The 26133-nt window shown below is 42.8% G+C and overlaps 1 protein-coding gene across 8 annotated transcripts in view; it reads left to right on the top strand.

Annotated features, from left to right (window-relative positions):
- The window catches only part of LOC114003432, a 38677-nt gene extending 13123 nt beyond the window's left edge, over nt 1-25554 (top strand). For 3 of the 8 annotated variants that reach the window (XM_039388779.1, XM_039388778.1, XM_039388777.1), the window contains 3 exons: nt 11741-11904; nt 13034-13145; nt 17824-21048. In XM_039388779.1, coding sequence (XP_039244713.1) covers nt 18516-19904 — 1389 coding nt within the window. In that variant the 5' untranslated portion in view covers nt 11741-11904; nt 13034-13145; nt 17824-18515 and the 3' untranslated portion in view covers nt 19905-21048. The other 5 variants (XR_005566270.1, XR_005566269.1, XR_005566271.1 and 2 more) reach the window with 5 other exon arrangements.
- The last annotated feature ends 579 nt before the right edge of the window (nt 25555-26133 follow it).

The raw sequence follows: 26133 nt of genomic DNA, 5'->3' as shown, positions 1-26133 counted from the left end.
AAGAGCAGTAGAGTCAGATGCAAACTCTGAGTCATATAAGAACTCTGAAGGACATGTCCCCACATGGCTTTTGCTAATGGAGGTTGAGGAACAGGTGTTTTCTCTAGGGACCTCTGGAGAGATCTCTTAGGGCAGGCAACAGTCCCTCTTGAACCCTATTCCCCCCAGAAAAATGGCTGTACTGCAATGGGCAAATCTTAATCCCTGGTCAGAGTTGGTGAATCCAGAAGTCTTGTTCGAGGGAAAGTCCTGTGTATTAGCCACCAGACCTAGAAGCGTATCTGGCAAAGGTTTTTCCTAAAATGTTTTTTGCCCTTGGGATTTTGTTATTCTCTGGGTAATACCTGGATTTAAACTCCTCAGAATGCACATGAGCTGCTCTGAGATACCAAGGAATATGTCAGGTAGGTCATTGTCTTTCAAATATGCAGTTGTGCTCTTCCCTTTAGAGCAATAACTCAACTGTTTGTGTCTGCCTCAGTAGTCTTGCTTTGCAGTTCCATCAGTTTAGTTTTGAGACAGAAATGTCCAAACCCATGGAATCTGCATTCTATAGGTGGAAACATAAATGTGAACAAATTGCTTGGCTTCTAGAAAGAAGGTGACTGAGTAGGCAGTGGAGTATTTGTCAGGCACACACACTAGAAGCAGGTTGTAGCACTTAGTAACTATCTTGGTGGCAACTTTCTCAGGCTCTCCTCTGGAGCCAAGAGGGGTCTGTGCTTTAACAGAGGGTAAACTGGAATATGGGAGGGGCAGGTTGCTCCCGATCACATTGCGTGACCACCTAGGAGCTAGGATGTACCCTTTGGTGGTCTTGGCTTTTAGGCTTGCGGGCTTCTCACATGTTGGATGTTTGCTTATGGATGTATGTTTTATATTTTGAGTGTATGAATTTTCCAGGCTGCCAAGCCATGACTGTCCAATAAATGTTCCCAAGGGAAATTGTAGCTTTATTTTTCCACCCTCTGTACTGGTGGAAGGGAACAAAACCAAAAACATGTGGCCAGGGCTGTTGTTGCCAAGCCTGGAGTACAGCAGAGCTGTTGCTGCAGTTCATCTTCAAAGACGTGTTCATTGTTTGATAAAAGACAGATGGGGAAAGGTTGACAGCCTACAGTTGCTTTTGCTCTACTTGAGCATCTCCTCTTGCAAAAGGAAAATCCCATCCTTCTACTGCAGGCAGCTTGGCCACTGGCAGGGCAAGGATGTGCAAACAAACAGTAAATTTAGCTGGCAGAAGGTGAATTAATCCTTGTTGTGCTGAGGCTGGAAGGATTACACCCTTGTTTTCTCAGACCTGTGAATCTTTTGGTGAGATCCAGTCTCCTATGGATTCCAGGTGATGGGATTCTAAGAACAAATAAACCTGAAGTTGGGGCATCAGTCATTAGGAGCTGCCTCCTCCTGTGCCCCATCCTATCTGACACTGTATAAGCCTCTGTTTCGGAGGACTGAAATAATTTGCTCAATGCTTAACGAGAGTCTCTTACTCCCACAGACTGCTTGTGCTTTCAGTTTTGGTTCCAAATGTGTGAGCCTGATTTGCCCAGACAATGAAAAATGACCTCTAGGCTGCTTTTGTTTGGCAGCAATACACTTGGGTTTAAATCAGTCCTGTGTTAGTTATCTGAGATTCAGCTTTATTGTGGCTGCATGGATCACGTCTGGTCAGGAGACAGTGGTAAAGCAAAGAGAACGACAGGTGCACTTAATTAAACCTTGTCTATGCAGTTCAGAATACAATAAATAGGGGAAGGAGGGTGAGGCTGGTTGCAAATGTTCCTCAGCAGTGACTTTTTCAAGATGTGCTCAAATTAGACTGTTGGCTGTCGGCTGTCGTAGGCTACAAGAGGAAGCAGAGAGATTAAATTTTCCTCTTGGCAGAGCGAGCAGACTCCTGGAAGTCACATGGTGAGCAGGAACAAGGCTGGGTGTGGAAAGAATCATAGAACTGGGCGGGCAGAGGTGCAGCCTCCAGGTTGATGAGGGGTGAGTTGGGAGAGCCAAGACACAGCTTCTGCATCAAACTCACAGCTGGTGCTGGGCAGGAGGGAAGAGCTCCTGTCCCTATACTCGGATGATGTGGCAACAACCCAGCCCATAAATCTCCACTGTGGTCCTGAATTCGAAAGCAAACTTGCAGGTTAGCTGAGTGCTCATGTTGCAGCAAAAAGCAAACACTGAGAAGAAAAATAATCTGAGTGAGGGGAGAGGAAGAGAAGATTCAGTGGGATTTTCTAGAGCTCCTTGCCCCAGGGGTCAGAGCTGCTGTGAGTTGGGCTGTAACCCCCAGAGGTGCCTGGTACCCCGTTATCAGCAGTCCCATGTCACCTGTTGCCTGTCACAGTGTCGGTTCGGCCCCAGCCTTGGACTGTGGATTGTGATTTCCATCTCTAGGGCAAGGTGCAGGGCCTGATGCCCGTGAGCTTGGCTGCTGTGCTGATGGGTAGGCTGTCTGTCTGTCTGTGAGTCCATCTGAATGCACTGTGAAGGAGCAGGATGGCTGCTTGGGACTCCAGTGCACTCCTTGTGGACTTGCTGGCTGTGGGGCAAATCTGCAAGCAGGTGTAGCTTATCCCAAAGGGCATTAGGCCCCCTCTAAATATACCTGTGTTTTAGGACAAGATGGTCAGGGAAATATCAAATTTCTTTAAGGTGTTTTTGAAGGAAGCTGTGTGTCTCCATTGACAGGCTGCTCAGAGGATCTAGTTTTAAAAATCTACAAATGATTAACTAATGCAAGACACGGTGTATGATTTTAGTTGTTATAATGAAGTCAGGGCTGCCAGTCAAAGTATTTAATACAAAATCAGTTTTTCACCTGAGCAGGTGTTTTACAGCCCACTGTATATCTCAATATGCCACTGGGGCTTTTAAGATGTCAAACCAAGGCTTTCTTAGGGGGAGGAGAAGGAAAATAATCCATTAACACTTAAAATGTATAAATTTACGTCACCACTAAGGTAGGTATGTGAGGATCATATACCAAGATGTTACCTTAAAGGAAACCTTAGACAAGGGGTAGACATTTATCTGTCAGTCAGAAACCCTGGGTACCATATCTGCCATGCAGTGGGGATCCCTGGCCAGAGGGAGCTGGAGGAAGAGGCCATGTGCTTGGCCTATCAATGGGATGCTACTGGCTGCCCTAAAATATTTGTAATTTTCCAACATCCACTTGCAGAAGGCGCAGTTTCCTCCAACTGCCTTTGGGACATACTCTGCTGATTATTGACTTGAAGGGAGGAGAAATGGGGTAGAAGCTAGAAAAGCCTGAGCCAAAGCACTCAGTTAGAGAGAAGGTGGTAGCCTGGACTAAAGCTCAGGGTAGGCAGGGAGGAAGTAGATATAAGAATGTACCAAGGAGTGATGTTAATTCAACTTTGGATGTGTGATTATTACATGGGGTCTTAACCATGTAATAGGTCTTTAATGCCCTGAGCCTCAAACGTGAGTGTAATGGTAACCAAATGTCCTGACATTGGAGCATTTCTCTAATACAGAAGCTGCAGCCCTGAACTGAGCAACCAAATTTCTCCTATGGTGATATGGAAACTGTAGGGAACTGCATCTGGTGAATCTTGTAGATCTCTGTCTGAGAAAAGTTCTACCTTTCCTTGTGTGAGCAGCTGTCTGGTGCTTTGTGGATGTTTAACCAGTGAACTGCTTGGCAATAAAGGTCACTGTTGTCACTGCGTTCATTGTCATAAAAACTTATGGTTCTCCTTATCATATCACAGCCATACATTATGTCATGCACTATTGTTATTTATTGACATAAATAACAGATTAGCCAGGGAGTCCCTCACGAACATGAAAGTGGTGGTATTGCAGGTGAGATTTGGAAACCAAAACCTGTGTAACTTTATGTGCTTTGTCTTATGGTCTCAGACAGCTGATGTTTCAGGAAAAAAAAGATTTCCTTATGTCATGTTTAGTAATGGAGAAACAAAGATTTGTTAAGGTCACCACGGTGTTTTTTTCAAGGAGTAATCAAAGAAAATGGGCATCACATTCTGGATTTAAATTGCAGTTTTTCTTTTATGATAGTTGTCTGCTATTATTAAAGGAAAAAGTGTAACAGCTAGTTTTGATATTAAGCAAGAATAGTTCTGAGAACTTGTTTTAGTTTCCTTTCACAGAAGGCTTTGGATCCTGTTTTGATTTTGACCTGACTGGTGAATTACTTGGCAATAAAGATCATTTTATGACAATACAATGGTTGTCATAAGCCGTTATAGTTATAATGTTTATCTTTCAACCATAAATTACTTCGTAGTCTATTTTCTTGGTGTACCAGATTAGCAGGGGAATACCTCACAAATGTGAAAACAGATCTGTTGTAGATAAGTGAGGCTTTGAAACCAAAACCAGTGACAAAACATACTGAGAACAAAGGTATAATGGGACATCGACTGTTAATGCTGAGACTACCCTATTGCTTTCAATTTCCTGGAACATGAAATAAGACATATAAAAAAAAAGGTAACAGTTGCTTGAAGCAGAAAGGAATAGAAGCCCAAACCACTTCTTATAGTCATGCATATACTGAAAAAAACCTCTAGGTTCTTCTGTGATCTCAGATTTGATTTTCATCTCATGTCTTCTGGTTCATTTCTCACGTTGAGTTTCTGGTTAATGTTATTATTCTGGGTATTTCTGTATTCAATGAAAGGGGTTTTGTGCTATCAGGGTGGATCAAAGTAAGATTCCTTGGCTATAGGAGAAAGTCCATGTTGGAGGTTTTCGCTCTTGAAAGTCAAAATGAAGCCTCGTTCAGGAGTAGAGTTTCTAGGACTATTGCAATATAAACAAAATTTAGTTGATGAATAAGTAAATTCCTCAAGCATATTTCTTGGTAAGTAGAAGAAGGGGGAAAATCCTTGCTGAAGGCATAAATAGCTCATATTTTTTTCTATTTAACACATACTTAATTTACCATCAAAGGATGTAGTGCAAGCTCTCTCTGTACAAGGTAAAATAAACTTCTGAAAGGAGTTTTTAGGTACTAAAGTTCTTTGTCTGTTCCTGGAAATTCTAGATTAGGCAGCAGATGTTTCCTCTGGACTTCTGCTTTATGCTTGCAGAAAGCAGGCATTTGAGGAATTGAGTATCACTCACAGGGAACACTGAAAATGGAAAAATCACCTGAATACAGTGCCAGGGGAACTCAATGCTGGGGGGCTGAGGAAGAGGCTAATCTGAAACAGCTCATGTGGCTGGGTATGACCAAATTCTCTGCTTGGAAACTAACTCTTCCTGTGAAAAATGATTAAGACAAAAGAAAAATCAAAGTTTTGGGTCAGATTCTCAGAATATTGATATCTTTTGTGCTGACAGCTTGCACTAGGACTGTAATACAGCTTCTATTTAGCTGGGCTGAATTTGAGTGAAGGGTTTAGTCCTGTTAGCAATTCCTCAAACCAAGCAATCCTCTGGAGCTCCAAATACCACAACGTACATTTTTGCTGCTACATTCCTTAGCTACAGCTTGTTTTCTTGTGATAATTTGGATCAGATGTTAAAACATGTTAAACCAGTCCTGGCTGAGCAACTCAGCCCAGCCAGCAGCAGCCAGTGAGACCTTTGCTGCCAGGGGTCACTTTCAGAATCTGTGAATTAGCATTCAGGGCCATTTGCGATTGGCACACAGTTGGGTTTTTTTGATCATAAGTTCACTGTGAAGTCACTGTTAAAGACTGTGCCCAAGAGCCGGGGGGAAGACTGTAAGGAAAAAATTGCAGACCTGCACTGGGACCTACTGTGAGAGTGGCTGCATTTACCTCATGCTTTATCCCTGGAACTGATGTCAGTCTTTAACTTCTCCTCCAGAGATGTGGAAGCCTTGTTTACATGCTGGAGGTGACCCTTCCAGGCCAGGGCAGGAAGGTCACAAGCTAAGGGAAACAAGGAGTTTTGCTGTGGGTTTTTTTGTTGGCTTGTTTGGGTTTAGTGGTGGTGGTGTGGTTTGGGTTTCTTTTTAAAGAAATGTCTCAAGTTTAATGTCCTGGGCCTGGAACAGGAAAGTGTAATGGTAGACAAATGTCCCTACATTGGAGCATTTTCTAACACAGAAGCTACTGCCTTGGACTAGAACTGTAAGAGCAAACCAAAACAGCCAAATTCACTGGAGGGGCACTGTAGTTTTACAGCACTGTGATTAAATTCAAAATGAGCACTTCTGTATGATATCTGCTAAATAAACCCCTGAAATTGTGTCTGCCCAGGCTCAGCCTCCATCTCTTCCACGACAAGGGACCAGGTGCTGCAGTGCTTAGGATAGACCAAGCACTTTAATCCTTCCAGGAGCACTGGTTTCTTCTTGGAGCAGAGTTTGCAAACGTTTGGACCTTTCGGTCTGTGGGTCATGTGATGAAAATAGTGTTATAGGTAAATAAACCAAACCAAAATATAGCAGCAAAATTTATTATAAGATTTATATAAAGTGCAAATAAGCAAATCAGCACACTGGGCGGCCTGGAGAGACCCCTGCTCTTCTAACGGCCCGCAAGCTCAACAGAGACAAACAGTAACTTTTATACTTTTTTCAACTCCCCTCCCATAGTCACTTGTTATCTCTTCATTGGGCTTAGTTCGCGAGCTTCATTCTGGTTGGTTCTGTTGTAGGCCCATTTTAATTGCCAGGGACTTTCCATCAGTAGTTTTAATTAGCCCTAATGTCCTTGGAGCTGGGTATGGGAATGGTATCCAGATGTTCTCTTTGGCTCTTCTTTTTCATCTTTGTCCTTGACTCCCTGATCCTTGTTCTCTTCTTCCTTTTCTAATGAGTACACTTAGACAATATTTTTAGAAAAACAGGATATAGTATACATGCTCAGCAAAGCAGAATACTTCATCTTGCCAACTAGGGAACTGCCAGTTGCAGGATAATCAACTTATAATAGTAACACAGCAGTTAACTATTCCGCAGCTTACAACTCCCCAGTCCCAACAAAGCATTAGCTATAATATATGAAAAGTACAATATATATTTTGACGAGTAAATTTTACCATTTCTTATTTATTACAATAGGGACAAAGTGTAGTGAAAAAGTATCTTGGTGAAAGGATGGACTGTGTACTTGGAGGAAACATTGCTATTTTTACATCCAGATAAAGTTTATGGTAGCCCAAGCCTGGGAGTGCTGCTTGTGACTGGCTGCGGGACACCTTGCACAGGGTAACTGTGAACTGCAGGGCAATGCTGAGGGAGGAGAAAAACTTGTTATGGGTGCCAAGGACAATTGTCAAGTCAAGGAAAAGAGCTTATGGCTGTGTGGATCTACCTGGGCTTATAGGGAAGAAGGGAAAGGAGAGGGTCAGCCACTCTCCAGGTCACTTTCCCGGCTGTAACCTTGTACTGCTTTGCTGATGGTTAAAATCAACTTGGATAGCTTGACTTGCCTCCTTGCCACCCTAAAAAACCCCACCCAAAACAGAGATAAGAAAGCAGCAGATTTTACCCTCATCTGTCCCCTGTGCTTATGGGCACCGAAATTTTCCTCCCCCTGTCCTGTGGTGCCGGAGTCAGCTGAGTTTATCATGGAATTGCTCCTTAGGGGTTCCTTTGGTTTACCTCTGCCCTCCCTCTGGTCCCAGTGGCTTGTGGCAAGTTATGTGATGGACGCAACTTCAGTCAAACAGCAGAAGTGCTGCTACTGCCCTGGTGTGTGTTCTAGCAGGGTATCCTTCAGCACTGATCCCTGCCAGGGAACAAACCAAGCTCAGCACCTCAGATTCTCCTGCTCTGGGACCCCCTGCAGTGCCAAAGAGTGCCAGACTTAGGAGCAGATCTCAAATCCAGTCTTTTATATTGCTGTTGCAATGCCCAGAGGGACAAGGTTTCTGCCCAGGTTTAACCACAAGTAGGTTCCTGGAAAGTTTTTTATGAGGTGTGGTATGAGGTGTGGTTTTTTTCCCTGCTTTCCAACTGCAGAATCCCACACAGCAGTTTGGACTTGCCTTGTTGCATTGCTCAGTGATACTGCTGACCTCAGCCCAGAAGTAAAAGTGAAAATCCATTATGAAATCTAGTTGCATTATAAAGAAGGAGGAGCCTGTAGTGTGCCTGTTTCTCTGGGATCCAAGTGGCTTCTGCATGTCCTGTTCAGGGTTCTGGAAGAGGAGCTAAATGATTGAGAGTTGGAAAGAACTGCTCAGGCACGCAGAGAAGGGAATGGAAGAGGCACAAAAGCTTCCTCAGACAAAGCAGCTTTTGAGATACTCACACTCTCTTCTTCTTTAAGAGGTCCTGTCTTACAGTCAGTCTATTCTCTTACAAATTCCTGCTTCCTGGTTTTTAAGTAGACATTTAGAAGTGGGCACTAAAATGACTGTGGCAGGAGGGAAGTGTTTAGTGTGCTGCACATTTTCTCCATAAGGAAGAATGTGTGTTACTGGTGCTCGTGATGTTTCTTACTAAATAACTCCACTTCTGTAGCCCTGGCTGGCAACTTTCATGCAGCTCTGCACTGAATTCACACTGATTGTGTGAGTGTAGAAATCCAACAGCTTCATCAAGCAACAAAAACCCCAGCCTGGTGGCTCTGGGTTCAGAATGAAACAAAACAGAACCAAAACACAGAGCATTAGTAAATAAGGACAGAGGTTTTGAAATAAAAGAAGTTAAATCAGTGGAAAAGTTCATTCATTCTACTCTTCCTAATGTGCTGCAAGCATAAAAAAATTAGTAATGTTTTCTAATGGTTACTGTGGAATTTCTTTTCAGAGCAGTTGGTGGAAAGCCAAAGTGTGCTTTACATTCAGGATTTTTGCAGAGATTTCTCAGCTCAGCCACAATGTCCTGCTGTTTGCTTTTTCTGCACTGCCTTGTTGGAGCTGTAGAAACAAACTGCAGTCATAGGCTCATTGAGGAAAGAACTGTTTCATCCCTTCCCATGATTTCATTTTGTTGGTTTTTTTCCTGTAAAGGCTTGTTGAGAGTGGTATTCAGGAGATCAAAGAGTGAAACTGGTACAGAAAGTGATAGAAAAATTATCTCTTCTGTAAATACTGCTCCTTTTCTGTGAAAGAACTTAGAGTAGAAAATAAAATCTGTAGGATCTTCTGAAGTTCTTTGGGGCTTATTCTGTTGCAGCCTTACTTCCTTCAGTAGTATTATTTTCCTCAAACTGATCAAAACAAACATTCTCCGTGGGATCTTTAGAGTACCAAATAAATCTTTTAGAAAATGTATTGCATTGTTTACAGCTGGAGAACAGCACTGGATTTTGTGGGTCCATGACTGTGCTTAATGGTTGGCTGGAGAGGGAAGCACGTCCAAACCCTGGGGCAGCACCCCCGCTCTGCCAGCCCCCGTGGCTGGGATTGGGGTGACCCCTCAACACAGCTCTGCTCTGGTCACCTTGGGCAGAAGTCAGAAAGCCTGAAAACACAGACTGGAAGGGCAGTGAGCTATTTAACTTGTGCTGGAGTAGGAACAAGCACAACAAATGGGTGAGAGTGTTTCAGGTCTCTTAACTGTTCAGGTCAGTTAACTCTTAACTTTGAGAGAGGACACTGCTGGAAGTGATGCTAGCATTAATGAGTGACTTTCTTTCTTGGCAAATACTGGGGCCTCAGGCTAATGGGTCAGGTCTGACCTGGGGAAGAGCTGGTCAGCTGGGTGTGAGTGGCTGCTGTTAACTGAAGGAAGCCTAGATCCTCCTGCTTGTTGCTTTACTCATCTACTGCTTGTAGGTGATTTCTTTTAGGGTCTGGCTTTACTCTGTTACAGCTCTGCAAACAACTTCAGTAGCTCTGAAAAGGGAAAGTTAGTATTACTTGGAAAAGAAAAGGAAGCAGGCCAAAAAATGGATGAAAAATATTTTCTATTCAAAGAGCATGTTTCATTTTAGATTTGAGTGATTTATTGTTGAAGTAAGTTTAAAACTGATGGCAGGAGGTGGCTTTTGGGAGAGTGGGAAGTAGGGAGGAATTTCACCAGAGAGTAGAGGAAGGGAGACATCTCTTGAGCAGAACAAGGGAAGAGGCAAAAAGTCCTCTAAAGAGAAGACAAAATGACTGAGGATAGAAGATACAGACCTCAGGCTGACAACTACTTGGGAAAAAACAAACCTTAACCTCTGGGCAAATAATTCTGCCAGATGTGCTGCAGCTGTTCTGTGAGGTGGACATCCTCTGGGGTATAAATACTCTGGAGGGACTTAAAAGACATGTAGATGTGGCACTTAGGGACATGATCTAGTGGTGGATTTGGCAGTGCTGGGATAAGAATTGGACTCGATGATCTTAAGGGTCTTTTCCAACTTAATGATTCTGTGATTTTAAGGTTGATGACAGTCCCTTGGCGCTCTGCTGTCCCTTAAGGGAGGAGGGTACAGGCATTGTTACCTGGTGCTTTGCACAGCAGGAGACAGGATAAAGTAACGTGTGAGATGGTACTGAATGACCTACTTTTGGAAAAGAAGAAAAGATAGGATCCATTTTTGGATGTATAGGAAGAGGATGAGAAAAGATTGTTGTTAATCCTTGGTGGGGCAAGAGGAAATCCTCTGTAGAGGGGAGCAGGAGCTGTGTGTGTAAAGTGGAATCACTGGTCCCCCGCGTGGTGTGCAGTGGAAGTGGACGGATCTCGCCTCGGAAGGTGCGTGTGGCGCAGTGCCAGGACGGCGGCTCGGTCCAGCATTTCCTGGGTTTACATCCTATGTGTGGATGTCAGTAGCCTGAGGCACTGCAGAGGTGTCCCGGGTTTTATTCCAGGGGAATTTTTGCAGCTGGTTCCTGTGCCTGTTGGCAGCTGGAATGGGCTTGCCTTGAGGGTTTTGTTTCTCCTGTATCATCTGGTTTTGGGGTGGAACTCTCAGCAGCTCTAGATTAGTACAGACCATGAGAGACAAGCATTTATTAAGTTCTGATGAAGAATTACTGCATAATTAGGAATTAATGCATAATTAATTTGGAAATTTCCAAAAGGTACTTCTCAGGTGGTGACAGCAAAAGAGTTGTTTAATGAAAGCTTCTAATGAAAAGCTCCCAAGAGCAAAGCAGGTTCTGTTTTCCAGAGCCAGGATGATAAAGAAGGTTTTAAATTTTTTCAATTTTCTTTTTTCTTATTTGGAAAGTGAAACTTGTATTTTTCTAAAACATATTTCACGAAGTCATGACACTTTCATTGAAATGATTGAGAATGAACTTCTGACTAAAGAACTTTTTGGAAAGAAATACCAAGTTTTCGTTTGTTTGTTCATTTGATTTGAACTGATATTTCCCGTCAGACTTCTAAACTAAAAACAGAGTTCAATTTGACAATAAATATTTCATCTTACATCAAGTGAAACACTCATTCAACACAAGATATCTTTCTTATCTAATTTTTTGGTGTGTTTTGGAAGCGACAGCGAGGCAGGTTTTTATTTGTTGCATGTACTGCTGAGGGATGTGTACAGGGCACTGCTTTGAGGAGCCTGGAGGACCTGGACATGGAGCCTCCTGCCCAACAGGCTCAGGAGGGATTGCTCTTTCCCTGCAGAAGGACCAGTCTCCTACTGCTGTGATTGAACCAGAGGTGGAAAGGGGTGTGAGTCTGGCGCTTGCAAAAATCATTGTAGTGACAGCTGAGCAGCACGAGTGTTCCTTTGCCTTCCATTCCTTCCATTCCAGATGTCTTGGCCAGGAGCAGCCTTACAGCACTTGGTCTGGCAGCTGATTTCTTTTTGTCTGGAGAAAGATAATAAGAGATAATGGATGCTGAACACTGCATTTAATGTCCCAACAGGAAGAAGACTAAGGGAGGAGCCTGGTGAGCCTGACCTGGGACCACAGAGGATCTCAGAGAACATCCAGCACCGCTGGAACTGAGCACCCAGGGCAGTGAGATGGACTCTCCCCACCTCATGGGGTTGTGTTTCCTGCTACTGGCTGTTGCAGCTCCCTGTCCAAGTGAGTCTCCTTGTATGACCTCAGTGCCTTTCCCTGCACATCAGTAGCTAAAAAGCTTTTAGCTGTTATTAGAAAGCTCAGTTGTGCCCAGTTAAAGCTAAAACCACAAAAGCTCTACGGTGAGAAAAGAAATTAAGGTGAAGGTGGGTTTGTTTGACCTGTCCCAATGCCATGTTTTGGGAGGGATGACTCTTTGGGTCTGTCTGATGTCAGATGAGGCAAGTCCTCTCCTGAAGGACTGGCTTTTCCCCGGGAGAGTCTGGATGAGTAAACCTGCACACTGCACCCAGTGTGTCCAGTCTGGCACCTGTGAACTTCACTGGTCTTGGGATCTGGCACTCTGCTGGAGGGACACCTGATAGGATTGTGCCAAGGCCTTGGGAAGGAAAGGAAACAAGAGATGATTCATCTGAGCTCAACGAGAGAAAAGCCTTTCAACTAATTTCCCAAACTGCCAACTTCCTAGTTTAAAACAGTTGTAGCAGTGGGAAAATTATATCCTATTTCTGCCCGCATATTATCTGGTGGACTTGCCCCAGTGCTGTGTAAAATTTGCCCCTTGGCAGACAATATCTCTGAAGCCATGACCGGACCTGTTCACCCAAACTCATCCTGTTGCAAAGCAATTTAAATTTTAGTAGTAGAATGGCTAAGGCTTAGTAGGAGAGTAGGCCTAGAAAAGCAACACTCCAAAGAAGTAAGTTAGCAACCTTGTTTGTGTGCTGAAAAAGGTGGAAACCATAATCAAAGGATCTAGTCAAGCATGTATATAATGATTTGTTACCTAGGATATAGTAATTTGTTACCTAAGATGAAGTAAGGGTCTGTTAAACAGTTTCTAAGGGTAAGACAACTTAAGCAGATTTATGATTAGAGTAGATGATTATTAATTGTTATCGGTATGGAGCATGAGCTTGTTTGTAACTGCACCTGGTTTGCTGTGGAAACTGTAACTGTTTTGCCGTGGAAACTGCACGTAAACTTGTTTGTGTATAAAAGCTGAACTGAAAATGAGGGTCTTCGGAATCCTGACTTGGGACGCTAGTCCTCAGGTTCCCGGGGCCCCGAATAAAGCACCGCATAAACCGGCACTCTGTTGGTTTGTGTTTCTTTTGGTTACGGGCAACAGTTTTCTGGCGACCCAGACTGGGGACTCCGGGGGTAGCTGGGGCGGCTCACGCGCTGATCTACTCCACACCGGCAACCAGGTGATTTCTGCACCCGCCGGACAACCCATCCAGGTAAGCCCGGAGGTGCTTTATTCCTTTAGGTTTGTTGGTTGGGAGCCTGCCTATAAGACGGGACTGTGAGTTACCCGCTGGGTTGGGCTAAAGGTACCTTGGTTGGGAAGCCTAGGCGCTGGTCGTAAGACATAGCGAAAGCCGCGCTGTACCAGCACTCGCCACTCAGAGGGAGAATTGGCGAGTTGGTTTTGGTTTTGGAATATGTAATTGGTTTATATCGTTGTGTTATTGCGCTGGTCGTAAAACGTATTGGTTTATATTGTTGTGCTATTGTGAATTTGATTTTGAATTCAGACTGTGGTGTGTGTGTGTATGTGTGTGTGTGTGTGTGAGTCAGTATGATGCCGTTTAAAACCTTTAAGGCACTATCTTGTGCAGAAAATGATATCCCTAGCGATTCTCCGCTTGGTTGCTTGTTAAAACATTGGAAGGAAAGAAATTTCGGACAAGAGTTAAGAAAGAAACAATTGATTGATTATTGTAATAATGTGTGGCCTCAGTATGAGACAGAAGGAATGCAGTGGCCTAGGAATGGTTCATTGACTCCGGAAATTATAACCCCCTTGATGCAATATTTACGGGAGAATGAAATATGGGATGAAATACCGTATCTAGACTTGTTTTATTATTTAAAACGTAAGACTGAATGGCAAAAAGAATGTGGTATGTTGATTTTGAAAGAATTAGATGATAAATGCATAGGATGTCAAGAACGGAAAATACGGTTTTCAGAACCAGAAGAGGATGTGTCTTTGTTAGTCTCCCCCAGCATAACTCCAAGTGCGCCCCCGAGAGATAGTCTCCCTTCACGTGTGAGGGCACAATCACCCACCATGCCCCCGCTAGAATCGTCCTCGGATGAGGAAGAAAAGAGAAAAGAGAGAATGTGATTTTGATAGAACTCCTTTAGCTGAACAAACACGGAGAGCACGAAGAGAACGAGGGAGGAGTAGAGAAAGACGGCGGGGGGGGGGAAAGTTGAGGGAAGTTTTGCTTTCACCCCCGAGATTAATGGCCCCTTCGCAGGAAGCAGTTGGAGCGGACGGGGGAAAGGTCATGATGAAAGTTTCTTTTTTTTACCTAATGATATATTAATTTGGAAACAGTCAGCTGGGTCATACAGAGAAAATCCGGAGCAGGTGACTTGTATTATAAAAATGGTTAGAAAAACTCAAAATCCAGACTGGAATGATTTACAGGTATTGTTAGATACAATTCTGGACTCAACTGAAAAAGAAATGGTATTAAGAGTGATGGTGGAAAGAGCGAAAGAAAGAATGCGAACTCTGCCCCGGGCGGCGGGGGGAACAGTGGATGATTTTGTGCCACAGGAGGATCCCGAGTGGGATCCAAATGTGTCTGGAGATTGTAGAAAGTTGAGAATTTACCGAGAATTGTTGGTGGAGGGAGTGCAAAGTGAGATACCAGGGACGCTGGACTGGTCAGGGCTGTGCTTAGTGGGACGGAATGGGGAGAATCTCTTTCAGCCTTTTTAGAGAAATTAAAAGAGGAACCTCTGAATGAAGTTAAAAGTAGCAAAAAAGAGGAACCTCAGAGAGAGATTACAAATAGCCCTCTGAAAAGAAGATTAGTAAAAGGTGACTTTGAGGCTAGGACGCTGAGGATTCCCCCTGAAAGTCCCTTGGGGAACCTCTTAGAGAACCGGAGTTGTTATTCCAGCACTTATAGAAGATCAAAGGAGAAAATGATTAAGTATTGTATTGAAGTGTGGGGAGGTAGAAGAATAGGAAATAATACTTACTGGCCCATATATGGTACTTTTAAGAATTGGGTCTGTGAACTTTTAACTTGGTATGTTAGCAATAAAAACCCTTTTGCCCAGAGGAGAGTTTTTATGCCGATATATGGTTAGAAGCCAGTGAAGATATTTACTTGTTTTCTTTAAGAGAAAGAAGGAGCACAACCCGTTAGAGTGTGACAATACCCAATTAGTTTAGAAGCCAGGAAAGGAATAGCTCCTATGATCACACAGTTTTTAATTTTAGGGATATTAAAAGAATGTGAGTCAGAGTTTAATACTCCCATTTTTCCGATAAAAAGCAAAATGGTAAGTATAGGTTAGTGCAAGACTTTAGAGCAGTAAACATCATCACAAAAGATATCCACCCGGTTGTAGCTAACCCTTACACCTTGTTAACATCTGTTTCTGAGAGATTTCAGTGGTTTACAGTGATAGATCTAAAGGATGCCTTCTTCTGCATACCACTGGCACGGGAAAGTTGGAAAATCTTTGCCTTTGAATGGGAGAACCCAGAGACTGGACGGAAGCGACAGCTTACTTGGACTCGATTACCACAAGGATTCAAATGCTCACCCACGATATTTGGTAATCAGTTAGCAAAGGAACTTGAAGAATGGAAGACCACTCAGGTAAAAGAATCTCTTTTTTTCATATATAATACTTCAATATGTTGATGACATCTTTTTGAGAAATACAGAGCAGAGACTCTGCCGTCAATTAACCATTGAACTGTTAATCATGCTGGGGCAAACAGGCTATCGAGTCTCAAAAGAAAAAGCACAACTAGTAAAACAGAAAGTTATTTATCTGGGATGTGAAATCTCCCAAGGAACCCGGCGCTTAGGAACAAATAGGGTTCAAGCAATATGTGCTATCCCTATGCCCCGAAATAATCAGGAACTGAGATCTTTTTTTAGGAATGGTCGGATGGTGCAGACTGTGGATCCCCAACTTTGGACTAACTGCCAGACCTTTATATGAAGAAGTAAAGGAGCCCAAGCTGACCTGGGGGACGAAGCAAGAGAAAGCGTTCCAGGAATTGAAAAGAGCCCTCCAGGAAGCACCTGCCCTGGGACTGCCGGACCCAACCAAGGAGTTTCAGCTCTATGTCTGCGAGAGACAACGAATGGCTTTAGGAGTCCTCACTCAGCGTCTAGGATCCTGGAAAAGACCGGTTGGATATTTCTCCAAACGGCTAGACGCAGTAAGTGGGGGATGGCCAGGGTGTCTCAGAGTTGTGGCAGCGACGGTTACTTTAATACAAGAAGCACGAAAATTGACTCTGGGAAAACACATGGTAGTGTACGTACCCCACATGGTCATAGCAGTTTTAGAACAAAAAGGGGGGCATTGGCTCTCATCTAGCCGCATGTTACAGTATCAAGCTTTGTTGAGAGAACAAGATGATTTTGAACTGAAAATCACTAACCATCTCAACCCAGCAGAATTCCTTAGGTCTACACAGGAAGAAGGTATCCTGGAGCATGACTGTGTAAAGACCATTGAACAAGTCTACGCGAGCAGAAGAGACTTGAAGGATGAGCCATTGACAGATCCTGACTGGGAATTGTTCACTGACGGTCTAGCTTTGTGGAGAATGGCATCAGGTATGCTGGGTATGCAGTAGTCACTGAACAAGAAGTGATAGAAGCAAATGCACTACCCCCAGGTACGTCTGCACAAAAGGCCGAAATATGGGTATTGGTGAGAGCTTTGATATTAAGCCAAGGAAAGAGAGTTAATATATGGACTGACTCCAAATATGCTTTTGGGGTAGTTCATGTTCACGGAGCACTCTGGAAAGAGAGAGGACTTCTTACTTCTCAAGGGACAACGATTAAACATCGGGAAGAAATTTTACAATTGCTAGAGGCAATACACAAGCCCTCAACAGTGGCAATAATGCATGTTAAAGGACATCAGAGAGATCCCGGACGAGAATTTCGAGGTAATCGACAGGCTGACCAAGCGGCTAAGCAGGCCGCAAGAGAAGTATGGACTCAGATGGTTCTTTTGCCTGTTCGAAATAATCCAGCAATACCATATATGGAAGAAAAACCACATTATTCACAGGAAGATGAGAAATTAGCTCAAATGACAAATGCAAGGAAAAATGTTAAAAGGTGGTATATTTCCCCCATAGGACAAGTGATTTTACCTGTCAGAATAATGAAAGCAGTGCTTGAAACAGAACACAATAAGTGCCACTGGGGTGCAAAAGCATTGGTAAAATTTTTGAAAAATGAGGTTCTCTCAAACCAGATGTTAACACTGGCAAAAAGGGTAAATGCAATGTGTCCTATGTGCATAAAGAATAACCCAGTAGTCAGGAAGTAGGTGTAGATGGGAAAATTACAGATAGGTCAGTTACCGGGAGATTACTGGCAAGTAGATTTTTCTGAGTTGCCTAAGGCCCAATCCTATAAGTATTTGTTAGTATATGTCTGCACCTTTTCAGGATGGCCTGAGGTTTTTTCCTGTAGGACTAATCAAGCAAAGGAAGTGGTAAAAACTCTCTTGAGAGAAATCATCCCAAGATTTGGAGTTCCCCTAGGGCTGTCCTCTGATCGAGGACCGCACTTTATAGCAGGGATAGTACAAGATGTGTCTGTTGTATTAGGGATAACATGGAATCTCCATACACCATGGAGACCACAGTCTAGTGGACAAGTTGAAAGGATGAATCAGACATTGAAAGGTCAATTGAAGAAAATCTGTCAGGAAGCAAAGATTCCGTGGCCCCAAGCATTATCCATTGCCCTGTTGAGAATTAAGATCAAACCAAGGGAGAAGATAGGAGTAAGTCCATATGAAATATTATATGGCAAACCTTATCATGCAGCTACCTACCAAGGGGATCCTCATATAGTAGGTGATCAAGCAGTGTTTAATTATGTGTATTCTTTAAATAAGACTCTCACAGCCCTCAGAGGAGCGTTGCAGTGGAATCGACCTTTGCCCCTGGAGAATCCAGTGCATGACATTTCTCCGGGAGATCATGTCTACGTGAGAAACTGGTCGGTGGAGCCGCTGAAAGAAACATGGGACGGTCCTCGCCAGGTGATAATGACGACCTACACCGCAGTAAAAGTCGAAGGAATCGACAGCTGGATCCATTATACTCGGGTCAAGAAGGTTCCAGTCTTGTGGTCGGTAGAACCTCTCTCACCCACAAGGATGGTATTTCGAGCCAACAATTGAGAATCGTGGTGTTCCTGGGGTTGATAAGTTTGGCAGAGACCTTTGTGAAAATTGAAACCCCTGACCCTTACCTGCTAGTCCCCGAAGTTACTGATGTAAATTTAACCTGTTTGTTTTCTGATGACCAGGGAGCTGAATTAAGGGATGTTAACGTCAAGTGGAGATGGAGAGATCAAGATCAAACCATGACAGAAGGAGTGACAACAGTTTGGGATGCTACACAACAAAAAGGTTACACCGTTCTGCAGGTACCCAAAATGTCTAAAGCCATGGAAGGGACATATATGTGTGCAGTTTGGATTTGAGAAAGTTTTGATTATGGACATATAGAAATACGGACAGTAAACACGACTCAGAAAACGGTGACCACAGTGCGAGTTATACCCACCAGGAAACAATCAGACATGTGGGATGGTCCTCCTTTAAAAATCAATTGTACCTTCCAATTTGATGATTGTCAAAAATCAATTAAAGTAAAGTGGTGGAAACTGAATCTGGCAAATCAATCTTGGGAATCACAAAGTCAAGGAGTTAGCTGGTGGTCAAATAGTAAGGGAGGTAAAGGGTGGCTGAATATTTCTAATCCCAGAGTAGGAAAGACAGAAGGTACATTTCTTTGTGTGGTCTCATGTGGAGAAGAAAAAGATTATGGGATAAGAACAGTAGTAGCCGTACCACATCAAGGAGTAAGACTCAGACCAGAACACAGTGTTTACCCAGCTCAGGAAGGAAGAGATCTGATTCTAAGTTGCAAAATTCCAGAAGGACAGTATTCTGAATATGGGTGGCGGTTTAAGGGACAGAACTTGAAAGTTGGGAAGAGACATCAGATTGGAAAGAGAGCAGACGCAATAGTTTTGAAAATCAAAGAAATACAAAGAGGAGAAGATGAGGGCCAATATACTTGCTGGATAAGTAAAGATGACTGGTGGGATACTGGAATTACTGCCGTCTACATAAGGGCTGAAAGAATAACCCGGCAAGTAAGTAACCCGCAAATTCCAGATAGAGAAGTAGAACAAGAAAACCTAGTCGTAGGCCTAATTCGTGATTTTGGGAGAGTACAGAATGTCACAAAAATTACTGCATGTCTCCCTATGCCTCATGCTGTAGGAGACCCAATCCCATGGGGAATAATTCCAGTACAAGAAATTCCTAAATTGTTTAAGAATACTACGTGGAATTGCAGATTTGTGACCAAAACATGGAATGAAATGATAGATGCATGTCTACTCAAAAACGAAATGACTAAGAAACAATGTGAACAAGTACCTGGATTTTTCCGATGGGTAGTAGTTGGAACATGGGTAACAAGCGAAAACATTGACAAATTAAAAGGATCTTGTTTAGTTACAGATTCAGTAATATACCCATGTTCTAAAGTCCCGGCTCAAATAAAACGAGAAAAACAAGAACAAGTATGTCAAAATATTACTAGCTCTACAACCATGGATGAATGGCAAACAATTTGGGGACCCAGCTTATTAGAGACTTATAGTTATATTGGAAAAGTACAGTGGTGTATTCACTGGAAAGGGAAAAAGAATCAAACTTATTCTACAAGCAATAGAGGAAATCATAATTGGAGGACAGAAACACGTGCAAAAGAGAATTGGAATTGTACTCGAGTATATACATGTGATACCCCAGACGATGAAATAGGCTTAATGCCAGTCAAAACACTTTTGCAGTTAGGATGTGAATGTCGAGGGTATAACCATATGATTAAGGGATCTGTGAAAAATATTGATTGCCGTACCACCACAGTTAAGAGCCCAGGAATTTTAGTGTGAGTCATGGGACATGGCCAGTGGACCACCCACATGCCAATAGATAGTCCAGTTGTACCTGTCACACTAGGGATACCTACTCTCTGTCCATTCTGGAAGCGGGATAAGTTAACATCAGTAGAAATACAACCACGAGGGAAAAGAGAAATTAGTAAAGACATTGATGACCTGGGGTTGGGAGATTGGCATGAACCATCAGCAGGAGTTAAATTTAGATGGGCATTAGAGTCTCTGTTTGCACCAATCTCAACATACCGGAACAGAGAAATGTTGTTTAAATTAATGGGACAAACTGAAAGGCTAGCAGCAGTCACCAAGAAGGGATTTAAAGATCTAAATTTACAATTACAAGCCACCTCTAGAATGACCATACAAAACCGCATGGCATTAGACCTAATATTACTTAAGGAACATGGAGTTTGCGGCTACCTGCATGCTAAGGACGAGCATTGTTGTGTGCACATCCCAAATGTCACTCAGGAAGTAGAAAAAGATATTAGTCAATTAGAACAAATTGACGAGAATGTTCATGAACTGCAAAAAGAAGCAGAACACAATTGGATAGGACAATTATTCAGCTCCCTAGGTCTTCATGTGTCAGGATGGATATCTTCTGTTATCCAGTATGGAATATTGATTGTAGTGATTATTGTGATAGCTATAATTGTTTACAAGTGTCTTTTAGGAATGATTGTAAAAGAAGGTCAACATATGGGACGCATCATGAAAGCTATAACAAGAAAAGAAGTAATCTCATCGCAAGATGGACCACCTCCTGCCTGTCAGGAAACTGCAACCTGAAGATTGCTGTATTTGAGCATCCTTGCAAGCAAAGCCTGAAGAATGCTCAAAAGGGGGGACATGTTGCAAAGCAATTTAAATTTTAGTAGTAGAATGGCTAAGGCTTAGTAGGAGAGTAGGCCTAGAAAAGCAACACTCCAAAGAAGTAAGTTAGCAACCTTGTTTGTGTGCTGAAAAAGGTGGAAACCATAATCAAAGGATCTAGTCAAGCATGTATATAATGATTTGTTACCTAGGATATAGTAATTTGTTACCTAAGATGAAGTAAGGGTCTGTTAAACAGTTTCTAAGGGTAAGACAACTTAAGCAGATTTATGATTAGAGTAGATGATTATTAATTGTTATCAGTATGGAGCATGAGCTTGTTTGTAACTGCACCTAGTTTGCTGTGAGCTTGTTTGTAACTGCACCTGGTTTGCTGTGGAAACTCTAACTGTTTTGCCGTGGAAACTGCACGTAAACTTGTTTGTGTATAAAAGCTGAACTGAAAATGAGGGTCTTCGGAATCCTGACTTGGGATGTTAGTCCTCAGGTTCCCGGGGCCCCGAATAAAGCACCGCATAAACCGGCACTCTGTTGGTTTGTGTTTCTTTTGGTTACGGGCAAAAATCCCATTGTGTAACACTAAAATTATGGGTAGTAACCTGGTAGAAAATACTTTTTCTTTGTTTTCTCCTTTAGATATTGCCATGGCCAGTGGTCACCCAGCTGAGAGGACACATGACTCTTCCTCTGGCAAAACAAATGTGACAGTCGATGACCGTAAAGACTGTGCAGTGAGCTTATATGAAACAGGCAGTTGTGAAAGATTTGTAAAAATTGCTGAAATAGAAAATGAGGTGTTTTCAAATGGAAAATTGACTTGGTGACCCAGGAAAAACACATCCTTATGTTCTTTCAGCAAGCAAATACTTTTCCTGAAGGAATTTCTGACATTATCTGCCTTAAAACGGTGGGAGCGAGATACTTGTGTGGCATCCTGAATTCTGCAGGTATGCTCTGCTGGGAGCCTGGTTATCAACAGATGGGAAACATATTTCTGGTTATGAAAGTGAACTGTTATACACTTGTGCAAACAGTGATATTCATGAGTAAACTAACTTGACCAAATGAGGTTCTTCTGCTAAAAAAAGTCAAATAATTCAGAAAAATAAATAAAATTCTCTTGAGTCTAACACTGCTTAAAACTACACTAGTAGAGTTTCACATAAACACATATTATTCTGATTTATACAGGCTTTTTTTTCTCCTTTTCTTTTTTTTTTAACATGAATTCTCATGGTCAAATTCTGTGTCACTTTGTAATATATGAATCCCACCTGCTTCTGTCAGTACAAATTGACTTTTACTCTCCTGTTTTATGCTCACCAATATATCTACATGCTGTTACTACTGTGAAAAGTTTGGGTGACACTAAAACCTCCCTAGTGAAAACTGGAAGTTGCTGTAGCCATGGGTGCCTGTGTCCCTTGAGAGGGTAACAGGTGGAGGTGCTGAGCCTGGGATGTGTAGACAGGACGGAGTTCTCAAGATTCTCTTGGAAGAGGACTAAATTATATAACGGCCCAGTGGGATGCAGGGTCAGTGGGAGATGCACTCTGGGGTCTCTGAGATCTACATAGCTGCTGGTCTTGCTTGTTCCCCCTCTGTGGTTCCTGTGGGTAAAAGGGAGCTGCAAAATAGTGTCCTAATTGTTATTAAAATGGTTTTTAATTGCATCAAGGTAATGTTAAACTTTTGGTATTCTTAATTACATGTGAGACTTTCTTTGCCTTCTCGTAACGTGTTTGGTTCACAGAACAGTTCATCAGCTTTAGTGAGGAGGAAATCTAAATGTCACTAGTTGATTTGAACAGCTGGGGAATGAAACATCTCCAACTCATAGCAGTCACGGCAATCTCCACCTTTCTGTGCTACATGATCCGCTTGCTTAACCTATGAACCTCTTCAACCTTTTGAACCCTTGATTGAAGATCTTGATCCGTATTTATAATTAAAACTTCTTTTATTTTTCAGCTTTCTCAGCAAATGGGAGAGGTAGCATCAGTCCTGAGGAGAATAAAATTTGCTGTGAAGCAGAAACAAATGTCTGAGAGTCCAATCCTACGCTGAAGTGCCACATTGAAATGTCAGATGCAGAAACTGGAAAACCAACAACTGGCATCCTTGGTGAGGAAATTCCAGGTTAATCTCTCCACAAGTTTGTTTTCCCTTTGCTTTGAAAGTGTTTCGCCAATAGAGCTTGATGTGAACAGAGTTTTACATGGCGCAATAGATACAGGGATGCTGAGGGAAGGTGGTACATGATGAGCATGTAGCCAGTTCCCAAGAATTCCCTTTACCAGTCAGGGATAAGTGAGTTTTGCCTCTATATTAAGTCACATAAAGTTATTTTTATATTCAAATTTCTTTCACGGTGGAAATCCCTGTTGTCTTCCTTAGGTAATGGACAAACAGGTCTTTAAAAACCAGTCAAAGTGGATTTCCTTAATGGCCTTTGAAGCCATCATTAAGGATGGCTCTCACATCTCTTGGTTTGGGGTTTTTTGGAAGAGGAAAACATTCATTGGTATCTGTTGTGGTGGGGAGTCAAGAATTAGCTTTGAATGTTGATGAAGTCAACATTGTTACAGGTATCTTCATTAAGGTATACTGAGCCAGAGCCTATTTGTTCTCTCATCCATAGGTTCCCTCTCTCTTTATCAGCTGTTGTGGGGGACTTTGCTCATGCTCAGTTCCTCAGGGTGGTGCTTATGAGGCAGGCTCATACCTTGGCATATCTGCTTGATTCACTGGGCTTCTCTTTATTTTCTTCTACTCTCCAGGTAATCCTGAATTTCCCACCAGGAATGAGGGCATGATCTCCCTCACATTCCTGCTGTGCGTTGTGGTTTGGGCAGGAATGGTCTCTGTGTATTCCTATTGCTGGCATTGGATTAGTCAAGGTACTGTCTGACAAATTGTTGGTTTCCTGTGGGTTCCACACCCAGTAGTGGGACAAGCATACAGGGTGTTCTTCCTGGATTTCATCTCCCTTATGTTGTCTAGATGGGTTTGTTATGAAAAATAAGCACAGAATAAATTTCCTCACTGCTTCCTCCTGAAGCAAGGAGGAAGCAATGGCAGGGCTCCCAGACTGTGCAGGTCCCCCTGCAGAGACATGTCCCAGCCCAGGAGACTGATGGACATCCAGGTGTGGGCTGACAGGTCCTTTAGGAGAATGGTTCCCACTTACAGCTATGCCCACTAAAGAGCCACCTTTAATTTAAGAGAAAATATTTTCCTAAATGTGACCAAGAGGGAAGTTTGTGTTGCAAACTAATATGGGTGGAAATAGCTGGGATAGGCTCTGTGGCATAAACAGAGAATCATGTGAGTAAAATCTGGAAACATCAGCCTTCCTCTGTATTACCCTCTCTTCTTCCCTCCTCTGTCCCAACACAGAAACCACTGTGTTCTTCAAGTGAGATAATATTAAACCACCTCTTACTCCAGAAATAGTTGGGCTCCAATACAGACTAGGACTTGGGATGCAACTGTGCTGTCATATGGCAAAGCATCCCACCTACCATTCCTGGTGGGGATTTGTGGAGAAACACAAGGTCTGTGGGTCTGTCTGAGATGGGTAGCAGTGAGTTGATCAGTAATTGCAGTAAAACATAAATTGGGAAAAAACAATTTCCAAGTCTGTTAGTTTTAGTTCCTCTAAAGAAATCCTTGCTAATGCTGGTACTTTTTCCGTGTTGTTTTCCTAAGACTGTCATAGCATTCCATCAGATTTTTTACTGTTAAATTGTCTCTAGAATGTTAAAGGTTGGACTCGATGATCTTGGAGGTCTTTTCCAACCTAAACAATTCTATGATTCTATTCTAAGATTTCCCTTTTGGGAGTTTCATTAGGGTCAGGGATGAAATCACAGTGCCACTACAGTGGCACTGTAGTGACACATCTAGTGAAGGACTAGATGTGTTTTCAGCTTTCAGAGCAAGAGGTGGTCCAGTAGCAGATGGGACAGGGGAGGTGCCTGGAGGACTTCCCACTGCAGATGGATTACAATTCTCACTGAAATCAACCTGTGCCCTTTTTGGCCTCACAGATATTTTTCTTTCAATTCTACAGCTCTTAGGGAACACAGACAAGCTTCAGAAGAAAAAAACCTCAACCATGTTTGAAGACCATCTACAAATAAGAAGACCTCTATACCAGCAGCATCTTCCTCTGTCCTGATGTACAACAACCAGCTGAAGCAACAGAGGCTGATTTCCATGAGACCTCATGGTCCCATATTCACAAATGGTCTTTTTTTCACAAATGCACCTTCACCACATCCACATGTTCACCGAGGACTGTGATTGCCACAGTTGTCCAGCTCCAGGCCTTCATGAGCAGCACGAGCAGCACCCTGGATCTCCCATCCTCTGGCGGTGCTTGGCTGAGGACAGCAGCTATCACAAGGTGTGTGGCTGACTCAGCAGCACAGCCTTAAACCTGCTGAATTGTCTCCAGCTGTGTGCTCTGCTTTCTGGAGATGTCTATAGGATTTGTCCTCAGCAAGTGCTTTGTGTTTTGCAATATGCATAGATAGGCAAATATTTTTATTCACCGAATTATGGAATGGTTTGGGTTGGAAGATCATCTGACGAAATAAAAAAAAGGACTAACAGTACTAAGATACCTAACTCACCAAATACCATAAAGATCATCTGATGAAATAAAAAAAGGACTAACAATACTAAGATGCCTAACTCACCAAATGCCATAGTTTTGTAGCTGCAACTTCTTTTGACTGATTTTAGTTCTCAATTTGTGTTACTATACTAGTGACAATAAAACAACTCCTTAAGAACTGGCTATTCCTTGGTAACCCTGTATTGATGATAATGTTATTTGGTCTGTTAATCTCCTTGACAAAGCATCACTATTCCCATTATTCCCAAACTCACAATCCAGTATTATTGTCGTGATTCATTTCTTAAATATGGCAAAAGCAAAGATAGGGAGTAAGAGATGTCTCCTGGCATCTGCTTTTCTATCCAGCAGTGAGCCTTTGTGCAGCTAATTGAAGGCTCATTTCACAACCTGCTTGAACTCTCTTTCCTTTGCAATAATTGGTGAAATTTCTGAACTTTCAAGCATTCAAGAAATTCTTTGTGAACACCCCCTTCCCCTCTGTATTCCCATGGAGAGCAGTGCCCACAAGAAGAGCTTTCCATCCTCTTGGGGAGGGAGCAGGAGCTACATGTGAGCTGTAGCTGGTTCCTCTTTGCTGGTGGTTTTCAGCTCTCGTGCACTGCAGACACACAGAAAGGGTTGTTAAATGTGAAGCCAGGGGCACGTGCTGTTGCTTGGGAATTTATTCCCGTTGTCACTGCCAAGATGCAGATCAAAGTTGCTGGCTTGTTTGCAGGGCTGGTATAATAATTGAAGGTT

Source organism: Pipra filicauda, unplaced genomic scaffold (assembly GCF_003945595.2).
Source record: "Pipra filicauda isolate LSUMZ 115617 unplaced genomic scaffold, ASM394559v2 scaffold687_size377397_pilon, whole genome shotgun sequence".
Taxonomy (NCBI): domain Eukaryota; kingdom Metazoa; phylum Chordata; class Aves; order Passeriformes; family Pipridae; genus Pipra; species Pipra filicauda.
The sequence above is the reverse complement of the archived record's forward strand: the minus strand, read 5'-3'. Positions and strand labels throughout refer to the sequence as shown.